General features: G+C 37.4%; 1 protein-coding gene across 7 annotated transcripts in view; it reads left to right on the top strand.

Moving 5' to 3' along the window:
- SRPK2 (SRSF protein kinase 2) overlaps nt 1–13,253 on the top strand; it is a 135,243-nt gene that overhangs the window by 99,127 nt on the left and 22,863 nt on the right. For all 7 annotated transcript variants that reach the window (XM_072327236.1, XM_072327226.1, XM_072327229.1 and 4 more), the window contains 4 exons: nt 3,877–3,983; nt 8,909–9,074; nt 10,950–10,975; nt 12,411–12,657. In XM_072327236.1, coding sequence (XP_072183337.1) covers nt 3,877–3,983; nt 8,909–9,074; nt 10,950–10,975; nt 12,411–12,657 — 546 coding nt within the window. The remainder of the gene's footprint in view (nt 1–3,876; nt 3,984–8,908; nt 9,075–10,949; nt 10,976–12,410; nt 12,658–13,253) is intronic.

The following is a 13,253-nucleotide window of genomic DNA, read 5'->3' as shown; positions in this document are numbered from 1 at the left end:
GAAATTAGAGATTTTGACTCGCTGTTCTCATTGTAAAACAGTAATATGAAGTGGGGAATAAGAAAATGTATTTATACCTAAGTGTAGAAATAATTTTTATTGGCTTAATGGAGTAGTTTCTTGGTAACATTCTTAAATTATAGATGAGATACACATGTTAAAGGTAAAAGCTATTTCTGTAGATTATGAAGAGTAAATTTTGTTAATAATAGTGTTTTGAAAGCGTATCCAACTATAGCATTTATGTTGACAAAGCCTAAGGAGACTGTTTAGGTGTAAAATAAAGACTGAGGTAACTTTGCATCAGCAGATTAAAATCAGACAACTGATAGTGATTTATTCTATTTCAGTTTTACCTTTGTGCTGAAAATTCTGGCAGTTCAGAAGTTGGTTTATATGGAAGGCAAATGTTTTAATTACGGGGAGAGAAAGGTATAGTAATCAGCAGTGCAAATATGATAGCAAGTATCTTCTGTTATCAGTTGTCTCATGAACAATTTGTGCATTCTGAGTAGTGTGACTTTGATCATGATTTGGTTCTGTTGGCTATTTGATTAAGTCCTTTTGGTCTTGTAGGGTAAAAATATCTTTGGTGCAGGTCCTTTTGGAAGGGAGCAGGTAACTATTTTTAACATTCTGCTGCTACTGGATTCCATTAATAATAAAAAAAAAAAAAACAGAAAAAAAAAAACAAAGGCTATTTTAGAGCTATGTTAGTGTTATTGGGATGAACAGGCTGAGAGACAGGCAATATTTCATGCTGTGTTGTTTCTGGCATCCCTTGGGAAAATCACTAAATATCTGTTCTTTGACTGTAAATTAAAATGTATGTGTCATAGATGTTTGATTGTTGCTTACAGAATGCCTTCAAAAGTCAAAGAAAGACGAAGGAAAGGTGGGTGAATCCTTTAGGTGGCCAACACCACAAAATGCAGTGGAGATTCCAAACAGGGAAGCTTGTCAAGAACAGTGTGGCACAGGGCTGTGAATATGCAGAGCCATTGGCCTGGGCTGTATGTCTGGAAACAATCACCCTTCTCCTAGGAGCTGTAAGACGTATTTATATACATGTGGATTTTAACAACATATGCTACACTAGACTTATAATTTCTTTTAGCTACTTGTAAGTTTTAAAAGTGCTACAATTATGTATGTTTTATTCAGGAAATAACGATTTCTGAACGTGGGCACTTTAATGTTTTCAGTCAGTGTAGATGTTTATTAGAACCTTAATAAACGATTGAGCATTTTTTAATAAGAGGTTCTGATAATGGCATAATGAAACAACTGTTTGTAGAGACAAGTGAGGAAGTAAAGAAGGAAATGATCATGTATTACATTAATTCTATGATTCTGTAAATGTAATAAATTTATCTTTAAGGAATAAGCAGCACTAATTAAATGCCATAGTGCCTTAATGCTGCTTACATGAAAGCATTTGAGGTACACCCAGCAGTGCTCTGTGTTGGTACCAGAGTTCTGTCACTTGTTTTAACTAGTCTGTAAGCCTCATCAGATTTCTAAATAATCCTGTATTTGTCTGTAGATAAATAGATAGTTGCAGGCAAGATTTTAGTCAAGATTTAGTCAAGAAATAACAGTTTTAAGTACTTAAAGCAGATAAATGTTACATTCGTTCTCTCTTGTTTTCACTATTCTACTAAGTTTCCTTCTCTTAAACATTCCCCAGACTTTGCTTCAAAGAATGTTTCATAAGGGATGTGTGTACAGTGTGAGCTTTGGGTTTCTTTTTTCTGGAGGGCTTTTTGGACGCACTCATACATCAGGTGCTTGATGTTGTGGAATGATCTCAGAGCTCACAAGGCTGGATTCCTGATAACGAGTGCACAGTTTTCCTCGCTGTTGTCTTTATGGAGACACAGGCTCACAGTTAACATTCTTCAGGTCATGACAACAAATCAGACAACAATCACATTTTAACATACCTATGGTAAATGTTGAGTCTTCTGCATGTCTTTCTGCCATCCCACTTTCCTCCCCAGTACTGAGCGTGCCTTGGGTTTATCAAGAGTCCTCATGGCAAAATGCTGCAGTCTTTCTCAGGTAGATGTCACTCCTTCTGTAGCTCTTTCTCTCTGCCTGCCTCTGCCATTCCTCCTTGCATCTTCTTTCTCTGTATCCTGTCCTTCCTTGCCTCTCAGTTACTCAATTCCCAGCATCCCTTACCATTCCATTTAATGACAAGGTGTGGCACTCTAGTATCTGCAAGGAATGGCAGAAATCTGCACTGGAGAGTCTGCTGCATCAGTGGTCTGAAGGACTGTGGGCAGGTGTCCTAAATTTCATTTCTTAATGCTGCAATGTCTTGCCTTTCTGGAATAAGTGTTGCTGTCTTCCTGTAACTTTACAAATTCACTGCATGGGCTAAATTGATAAGCCCTGTCGATCTAATGTGCTGTGTTCCTCCTCTCTGATGACCATGTGCTGTACTAGTGACTTCTGTTTGTTGGATACTTGGATGGTAAAGTAAATAAGGCTGTTTCTTCTTCTGAACTGAACAGAGTTTTATAACATTTTGAGTAGCCTGTTCATGGTCTCTCCTAATATGGGAGTTGAGGAGCATCAGCCAAGCTGAGCAGGTAGCAGCAATCAGAGTAGTACAGTTATTCTCAAAGTGTTTTGACCAGTCTTGAGACATCTTATCTTTCAGTCTAATTCCAGTTTAAGGATGTGGATTATAAAACTTCACATAGCTTTATTCACATGGGTACGTGCTTGAGAAGAATGCGAATGGTAGACCCATAGACAACGTATGTATCATTTTTACTGAAGACAGTGATGCTGTGACAACAGCAAGATACTTGGTATTAAAACTTTGATCAAAGTCAAGTAAGAATTCTCCCCTAACGCTGTGCTCCCCTGTGAATGGTCTCTGAGACAGAGAGGATCTGATTTGCATCCACTGAGATTTTCCTGAAATAACCATCAATTCATTCATTTCCTGTCATTTATATTGCATTACTCTGTGTGAAGTTTTAGTACTGCGTAGTTAAGATTTTAACATTCTTCTTGGTTTCCAGCGATATTAAGGTTATTCCCAGAGCATATGTACCTGGAGATTAAGTTGGTGTAGTATACAATTTCTTGCTATGTACTATTAATTGGAATATTAGAATGTTTTCTCAATAAGAAAATAGTCTACTTGGATGAAAAGTAGAATTTCTAACTCAGGAGGTCTCTGAACCACAAATCACTGAAAGTATCTACATCTTGCTCTCTTCAGTACACTTCACTGATTACCTGCTATTGGAAAGATTCTTTGTCAAATTAAACTTTCTGGTGTTTTTGCATATTGCTTTTTCTTTTGTTCCTGAGTTCTTTGGCTATTGCTCCTATTCTTTGCAGTTAAAACTGCATGAAGTAATAGATCTATTCTCTTACTACTTCAGTTTTTATTTTCAAGTGTTTCCCAACTGAGTCTATTCAGAAAGATGTTCATAATAGTTTTTTTTCTAAATCACTGTAGCTGTAGTCTGCTGTTGTTAAAACCTTCTGTCTTTTAAAATTTATTAGAAATTAGAGATGATAGGACAAATCAGTACTTTGAATTATTTCAAAGAAAACAAAAATCAATTACTTATTTAGCTATTTAATTACTCACCCTAACACTGTTTTTACCTTTACAAATAAAGGACATGAATTGCACTGTTAAAATGTCTTATTTTAAATTGGTCTGTTTGGGCATGGTTCTTTTTTCCTGTTTCTCTATTACTGAAATGTAGTAGCTGTTTTTTGGTCAGTTAAGGGGTAACTGTGATTACACGGTGATGATTGCTTTAGCCAAGAAGCAAACAAACATTTGTGGTTCATCTTATTAACAAGTTTGTTTGGAAATTGTCCTTAATTAAGTCCCAGATGTTTGTATGGTCTTTGAAGTACTTGGACACCATCTCCTAAAGTGGATAATCAAGTCCAATTATCAAGGCCTTCCCATCCGCTGTGTAAAAAGTATAATTCGACAGGTAAGATTTGCTGATGTTTTAATTTGTTTTTTCCACCATTGTTAACATTTTGAAGGTTAAAAGGGTGACGTTTCAGCTTAATTCTTACTAATTGTTATCTATGGTAATATAATTTTATTGGTAATCCGAGGGAGCTGGGGGGTTTATAGGATCCTCTTCCTGGGTAGCCTGCATTTCTGCATTCTGTATTATTTTTATCAAGGTATCCCACTGATAGGGATGTTTTCAGTACTGTTTTGGCAATTAAAAACCTGGAACAATGGGTCTTATCCGTAGATCATTTGTATTCAATAGCAGTTTTGGTCAACAAAGCCATCAGCATGTTATGCTTCTTAATGAGTTTATCTGTCTCCGAAAAAAAATCCAGAGCTGGTTCTAAAGGAAAAAACTGTTATTTGAAAATTGTTATTTACCTGTTTTTAAGTTCCTGTAGAGTCAGAGACCCAACCAGATGAAAACAGGACGACTTACAGGGAAATGTTCTCTCAAAATGCATTCCCTTGCTGTATTGTGGAAACCAAATTGAAGAGAAGTACTGTCTCACATGGAAAAATCATGTGCATCTCTGTGATTTTGAGTACTCTATTAACCCATGTGCAGTTAATACTTAACCAATACATAAATATTTTCAGATTGCCATTTAAGTAATTTGTATTGTCTTTCAGCAACATCACCTCTGTTGTATTAATAACCTGTCTATTGAGGTAGTTATTTTCTTTGAAATCTTTATTGTATGTCATCTGATGAATCTCAGACTATCAGCTTTTTAATCAGAATTAACTGAATACTCTGATGCACATGTTAGTAAGTAGTTGAAATTGTAGGTCCGCTAATTTTTATACAGCCAGGTGGCTCACATACCCAAAATAAGAAGCTGTGCTAATGCAGTGCTCCAGCTGAACAGAGCTGTCTGCTGTGGAATGGGAATGTGTCTATTTGTATTAGTATGTGTCTATAAATATCCACGGTTTCCCGTAAGCATTGTCATTTTTGTTGTTTGGAATGTTTTCACTTTGGTTGCACCATTGTCCTGGAGGTTGGCCAAAGTATGGGAATTTGCAGTGTGCTTTCTTTGTACACTGCCTTTTGCAACAAACCACTTTTTGGAGCTCCCTGCTATGATTTAAGTACATTACAATGGCTGTTTGCAGAAACAGAGTGTAAACCAGGCCACCGAACGGATCCAAGCTAAAAACAATCTCCTTTGGAAGGGAAGTGAGAACTTCTGAACACAGCTTCACAGTGACTTTGCCTGTAACCTTCCAAAGGAGAACTTTGAAGTGGGATCTTCAGGGATGGTAACCAAAACCCAGTGAGAAGTGGGGTTAACAAGGAGCTGCTTTAAGAATGGAATTAAATGGGAAGCTCTTCGTTTTTCCTCAGATAGTCAGACTGGGGGCCTGTCTTGAGTGGCTTTATACAAATGCATACTGCATGGGAAACAATCAGCTGGAGCTAGAAATCCATCACAGTTGCAGTTATGACCTCATTGAGAGCACAGAGGGTTGGTAGGATACCTCAAATGCCTGGAGTGCAGCAATCAGCAGGTAAAGAGAACTTCAGAAAGGATGGACAGGGAAGAGGGGTTGAGCTGCGTGCAAAGGAGCGGACTAAGTGCTTAAATCTTCAGTGTGAAGTGGGTCAGAGTCAGAGGGGAGACCAATAAGCAAGGGTGGCATATGTTATAGGCTGCCAATTTCAGAAGATAAACAGCACTTTCTTTGAACAACTGGCATAATCTTATCATGTTAAGCCCTGGTTCTCAGTGGGGACTTTAAACCACGTTGGTGTCTGCTCTGGTGGAGATTTCTGGAGAGTGGTGTGGACAGTTTCTTGGCATGGGATGAGATGTGTCTTAGCAAGGGAATGGGTTGGAGATGCACCCTGCTGTACTTGCTGCACTTCGTGTTACCAAGAGATATACCAAAAGGCAATGCACATGAGTTGCAAAAAGAGAAATTCTCATCATATATTAGGAAGAAATTCTTTGCAGTGAGAGGGATGAGGCACTGGAATAAGTTGGCTTCAGCATTATGCAGCCTGAACCTTAGGACACAGTCAGAAGTGTGGAGGAGGAAGTAGGATCTGAAGTTAATCCACCTTTGAAGCAGCCATTACTTAGGCATGATGGGGAGGTTTTGAACAACGTGTTCTCCTTCCAGATGCAATCAGAAAACTGGTGCCATGCGTGTTCTAAAAACTTAGTTATGGAACAGTTCAGTTATTGCAGTGGTGCTCAGCAAAATAAACCATTTTGTTTCAAGAAGTATTATAGCTGAATGCTATAATGAAAAAGTTTTTTTTTTTATATTATGATTGGGATTTTTTCTCCCCACTTTTTTTTTTTTTTTTAGTATTTTTGAGCACTGAGACAAAATTAAGGTTTAGTTTAAAATGCAGCTGAGAGCTGAGTTTCTTAATAAGACTCTCATACTCATTTTGATTTTAAGCAGTACTTCTTCCCTTGGGGCAGAGTTATATGAAATGTCATGCAAGAGATGCCTCTGTAGAATTGAAAAAGGGGTGGTTGCCACAGTTTCTTTTGTGTAACGAAGGTAGAAGTTAGATGTGTACATTTACTTAATTCTAAAATCCAAATTTTGAGTTCTAAAATATATAACATCAGTCTGCTCTGAAACGGTGTTTATTAAAACCAGCATTGTCTATTGGAGCAATGAAAATTTCCACTTTGGCTTTTCACCTTCAGTACAGCAAGTATCTCTTTTCTGTGTCAGTGTGATGTACCTCCCTGAATGCAAAAGAAAGAAAAAGGATTCTTAATTAGATACTACAAATGGCGGTGGTATTTCTTGATGTGAAACTAACCACGTGACTTTTGCAATAGAGAAAATACAGTTCTGTAATTTACATTTGCAGTAACAGAACCTGTTACAATACGTTGTGCATGTAATTTTTCTTTCTTCAGTGGAGAAATAAATAAAAAGGAGAATTGTTTTCCCCGCTGTCCATCATTTCAGACTATTATGCAAAAGAAGTATAAGCAGCGTGCATTTTATTACTGGTATGGTGGTATAGTGTACTTGCAGTTTTTAGGATAAAGCATTTTAGGATTGCTAAGAGCGTTCTTTCTCGTTATGAAATCCTAGTGGTAATGTCCTTATGGTAAGTCATAGGATCATAGACTGGCCTGGGTTCAAAAGGACCCCGAAGATCATCTAGTTTCAGTCCCCCTGCCATGGGCAGGGCTGCCAACCTCTAGACCAGGCTGCCCAGAGCCCAGTCATGGGTCTGTTGATGATTTTAGATAAAATAATCTATTTTCTGTTTTTCTAAATAAAGCTGTCCCACGTAAAGTGTTACTTGAACAGGGGAAAGGCCATCTTCCTAAGTGAATAACAGGAAATCTAGTTTCTTATTAATGCCATTTCTACGTATCATAGCGGATACAGATACTTTTTCTTCTGAATGTTTTTGCCCTTCTGTGTGCTCCAGAATTGTTTACCTTGACCTCAATTTACACATATTGGATTGTTATTGTCACCTATAGTGATGGAAGGAAGAGGTTATTGAGATCGATCTTTGTGTTGCTATTGCTAAGGGCTTTTTTTCTAGGTATTCCAGCCACTAACTAGAAGCCAGTCTTCCTTTAACATTTCTCAGTTTGTGATACACTGTATGTTATTTTGATTGACTTGGCACATAATCATATGTTGGCTTTGCAAGAAAAATCCAGATTATTAAGAACACAGCAGTTTTTAGGTGCACCATTCACACTGATTTTGAGCCTTGCTCAAGCGAACACACAGCTTTTACATGGTTGTGATAGAAAGCTTTTCAGAAGGTTGCTGTTTGAGGCCAGCTCCAGAACAGGAGAAGGCAGAGCAAAGCACTTGAGGTGTTTCTAGGATGCATTAGCCTGAGTGTAAACATCAAAAGCGTGCAATTGCTATTCTCTTATCTGAGCTCCCGGGCACGCAGGATGAACATGCCAGTCTGGTTCTAGCTCAGTACTGGGCAAAGGGCTGATGTCTTTGTGTTCTGTTACTGCTATTTGGAACCAACATGCTTTGTTTTTAAGGCTTACCCTTGCCAGTTATGTCTTCAGGGATCCTCAGAGCACAGAAATTAGCCATGTACTAGTTTACTTATAAAATACCCAGAATGGCACAGTGTTCCTGCAGTTGAAACTCAGGAGTTTGGAGGCCTATTTCCTACTATAGAACCTTCTATAAAAATTTAAAGAAGTCTTTTAAGTGGGGTCTCCTAGGTTTCTGTTTGTTTTTCTTGCTGATATATTTTTTACAGTACTTATGAAGCTTACTTAAGCAATAGTTTGTTTTTACCCCATCTCATTATCCTGTACTAATTAATTGGGGTAACTGGCATTCCACAGTTTATACCTAAGTCTCACCTAACATACTTCTAAAACCACACCGGCTGTTGTATTTCTGTGCTAGTCGGAATCAGAGAAATCTTTGTCATAATGTTTTTATTTTAGTCCCAGAAGACATTTTCAAGACTTTGGATCTGCAGGTTTCATATGATCTTGCAGAATTCAGTCTGCAAAGAATGTGGAGGGCTTGGGAAAAGCACAAGTACAGGCAGACAGTTCCTTATGTGACATCTTGGTCATGTTAAAAGCTGAATTACTGTTGCAATTGTAAGGAGAATTACAGTTAGCATTTCATCCACAAGATCTACAGAGTTTTTTTACATGTGTGCAGATCAGCTGAAGAATAGTTGGGAAGTCTGAGATCAGATTGCTGTCATCAAAACAGTTCAGCCTGCCAGTGTCTAACTTGTCAGTGACTCTAGAACTGGTTTTTATGAGCTGAGTACCACTAAGCTAAGGGCACGTATGGACTGTGGGCAATAGGTTGAATTTTTACCATACTACTAATAAACACATTCAGTTGGCTGGCTAACAGAAAACAAAGATTTCAAAGAATTCCTATTTCAACTAGGTTCTTCAAGGTCTGGATTATCTACACAGCAAGTGCAAGATCATCCATACGGATATCAAGCCAGAGAACATTCTGATGTGTGTGGACGATGCCTACGTTCGTAGAATGGCCGCTGAAGCTACTGAATGGCAGAAAGCTGGAGCTCCTCCTCCTTCTGGCTCAGCAGGTATGACAGCATGTTTAAATGCAATGTAGTAAATTTCTATCTGCAAATTAATGCTAACAGTGTTTTATTTAATGCATACTAACATTTTAAATAAGTGCATGTATTAAAAAAAAAAAAAAGGGTATGTCCACTGAACTCTTATTGATGCTCTGGAGGGCTAAAAAGGAATGTTTTCTTCTGAGGTTTTCATGTTCAGGTTTTTGGAGTCCCTGGTTTATTGCAATGACTTGCATCTTTAATACTGGCAGTCGTTAATAGTCATATCTAACTTTTGTGTCTAGTTCTGTTATAGCGGCATCAGTGATCTTCTCACCCGTTGTAACTTATTCTCAAGATGTAGTGATAAGTCTTGCCGTCCATAGTTTTTCATTCTTGAAAACAGCATTTGCTGTACTTGACTGAATACATGATAAGCCCTTCCTTCCAGCACTGCACGTGAAATGTTTTGTTAAGTTTGCCAAGATCTTAGAGGGAACAGCACGTCATATGTTTAGCTAGGAGGAACCAAACTGAAGGAGCTCACAGCTACCACTGAACACAAGCCAGAAGGAAATACATCCTTTTGAGAGACTTTTTGTGCATGGTTACTATTTTATTTTGTAGTCCAACACATCAGCTACAGGCAGTGGAGAAACAAAGCATTTAAAGCTTTTGTAATGTTATCAGAAAAAATATATTATGGATTAAAATCGGAGCGATATAGTACAAATACCTGCCATATTGGGTGCAATTGCTGTGGCCTAAATCATAAATATTTCCATGGTGGCATGATATTCTCACATTCTTTGCATTTCTTAAAACCCTTTCTTCATATTTTGGACTCACCCTATGAATATGAGTGTTTTTTTGCTGAGCTAACAGTGATTGTGCTGTTCTACAACATTATTTCTGTTGACATGCGAAATGTTATAAATTGTTTGTATATTGTGTTGAATTCTACACAATGGGTAATCATGTAGCTGAAGGTTGTATGTTGCCTGTGTGGGCAGCAGACTTGACATTGCTTCCTGACATTAAAATAAACATCATGTTAAGGGATATATTGATGGAATTCGTATCACGCTTTCTTCTTGGCCATTTGTAATTAAATATATGGCATTCCACACAGGAACTGAAGGTGTGTTTTTGTTAAAGAGTTTTAAGAGTAGCTTCTGCATAACCGCATTTTTGAGAGGCGACAGTACTCAGATTTAAGAACCTTTGAGAAAGCACTGCCCTTCCAGGGACACAAATGCAGTTTTCTGCACCTGTGGTGGCGGTGATGGTGTTTTTTATGTATGGCATTTTGTTGTTGTTACTGTTCTGTGCATTTTCACAGTGACTCCTGTAATAGCAGCAAGCCAACCATTGATGGTATCTGTCTGGGACATGCGTAGGAAGGGGTGCATGTTGGAGATGCTTTCCCTGTGGTGTAGTGCTTTTTCCCCTAGGCACTTCTTCATGCCTGCAGTCCTGTCAGAGTACTCTGCTTCAGAAGGAAGGAAGTGTGAATATTTGCCTTTTCTATTCAGTCCAACACAACAGTTATCTGTGTTGATGCTGCCTGAACTATTTAAAATCTGCATCTGATCAGTAGCTGACTACATGTATTTCATCTATGACATCTCTGAAGTGGTTTCTGTTACTCATGGACTCTTTTGGAGTTCCCTGTGTGACTTTGATCGACTCTCCCCTAGCCACAACAGAGAGAACAGAAATTAATGATAAATCCTTCTAATTCCATTCAGTCTAATGGAGACACTGTATGATTTCAGCCAGGAGGCATTTGTAAAGAGTTAAAATGCTGGCTAAAAATAAGGTTTTAAATCAGTACTGTATAATTTGTAGAGTTATTCTTGTAAATACCTAAATTGACTTTGTTTTTTTTCTTTGCAGTGAGTACAGCTCCACAGCAAAAGCCTGTAAGTATTGTTGCATAGTTCAGATCAGCTGTCTTATTTCTGTGTTTTGGAGGTATTAGTAATTATTGGACTGTTAGAAGTATTTACGCTTTCTTAGAGCTCCCTTTGAATGACACTTTTGTGTCTCAGAGAACATTTTTTCTTTTACTATCTTTGGCCTGGCCAGTTGTAAACACAATATTCCTCTGATGGAAATTCTCATAGAGATACTATAGCTGTATCAAAGGAAGTTAAGCATTGCCATTGTAATCACTCACGGAATAATCCATTCACTTTATATCCTGATGGGAATGCATGCATGCACCACATAACATGCATTGTGGATACCTGCAGAAGTTCATCGCCTTAATCAGCAAGGTCTGAAAAGATAGTTTTTTTAATGATATCTTAGATATGTTTTTGCCACGTGCTAGTAACAAAGAACCTCTGATAGCAGAGCTGTTTAGCAGTTGAACCTACTAAGGCTGAACCTACTGTCTGCATTCAGAATCTTACTTTAAGTAAGCATGTAACTTGTATGGAAGTCAGGATTGACTGTCTGGTTTTGACTGTCATGTAGCTTGTTTTGGAGATGATGGAATTTATGCAAAAACCTTTGGGAAAACAATATTTCTCATTGTTCATCGCACTTCATTTTTGCATTGTGTGAGGATATCTTATTGTGGTATCTGAACAGTGAATGAAAATTGGATTAGGCTAATTTACCTACTAGTAAAATTAGAAGTCAGAATTCAATTAAAATACAATAAATTGTTTCAGTCTTAGTAAGAATGTTTTTTGTTTTTTTTTTCCTTTGTTGTTATACCTGGATTTTTCAACCCGTATGTTATGTAAAATGCAAAACATTTAATGATCACCATCTGTTCTTTGTGATTCATCTGTTTTGGACCAGAAATAATGAAACTGCTTTCTTTTCACAGGGAAATAACTGAACAGCAAAGGACTTACTTCAAATTCTTTAGTATTTTCAGTCTTTTTTAATTTCTTGCGTAATTTTTCTCTGCATATTTTTGATGAGCATTACCTGCATCTTACAGAGAGAGAAATGGTGTATATAGCTTATACATAGATAGGTATGATAGCAGAACATCTTCCACATACAATAGTATCATCTGCTGATCTAGATTAAAATTATTGTTCTAGTTTAGGTTATAGGAATTTTACAGTGTCACCTCAGTTGTATTTTGTTCTGGGGTCCAATACACAGCAATGCAAAGGCATATACAACCATCTAAGATATTTTAGTTTTTTTCAGTATACATAAATCTAGGTTGTACTTCATTTGTAGTAAAATAGAATCAGCGGCCTATTTACTATATTAATTACTACCCATCCCTTTTAAATAAAAAGGAGCCATACTGCATGTTTTTGGTGTAAGATGCCTTGAGGAGAATTATTCAGGGTTTTGTTTGGTTTGTTTTTATTACTATTTCAGGTTGGGAAAATATCAAAAAACAAAAAGAAAAAACTAAAGAAAAAACAGAAGAGGCAAGCAGAGCTGTTAGAAAAACGCCTGCAGGAAATAGAAGAACTAGAGCGAGAAGCCGAGAGGAAAAAAATAGAAGAAAATGTAACCTCAGCTGTACCATCTAATGAACAAGAAGATGAGTACCACCCAGAGGTGAAACTAAAAACAGCTGATCTTGAGGATGTCGTAGATGAAGAACCTGGAAATGATGATGGTTAGTGACATCTGCTTTTGACCTTGAATCTACTGTTTCAGAAGGGAAAGTAATTGCAGCTTATTCGCTAAAACACTTTATGTTAAAATTCTTTTTTAACTTAGGTGGTTTGGAGCAGAGTTGTTAAGGTCCAACTCCTTTCTCATTTCTGTTGCTGTCTTATAAACTGGTTCAGTGTTGATAGGAATGTTTTTCTTTTATTTGTGTGTGTTTGGTTGTTGTTTGTTTTTATTCGCTCTTCTCAAGCTATAAATATTCCTACAATCTATGGTGAATCCAGATTTGATGTTGATTGAGTTAAAGATTTGTAGTGCTTGCTTTCAGAACAGTTTATAGATCTTAGGCATAACATTCTTATCTTGCCTTGTTTCCTCAGTTAAACTATCCTGAACCACTTCCCATTGCTTTTGTTTTTCTTTTTTTCCATCTACCCCGTTAGTTCCCTTTCTTGCCTTTAACTTAGATTTTAAAGTCTCTGTGTGTTCTGGTGATACTCGGTGTTTCCTTGTGTGCTGTGATGGAAGTCGAGTACTTGCTGAAGGGTTAATTTGTGAATGTTTGGTTTGAAGACGGCATGTTGATGTATGATCTAATAT

Source organism: Excalfactoria chinensis, chromosome 1 (assembly GCF_039878825.1).
Source record: "Excalfactoria chinensis isolate bCotChi1 chromosome 1, bCotChi1.hap2, whole genome shotgun sequence".
Taxonomy (NCBI): Eukaryota; Metazoa; Chordata; class Aves; order Galliformes; family Phasianidae; genus Excalfactoria; species Excalfactoria chinensis.
Note: the sequence above shows the minus strand (reverse complement) of the source record. Positions and strands in the feature narration are given on the sequence as shown.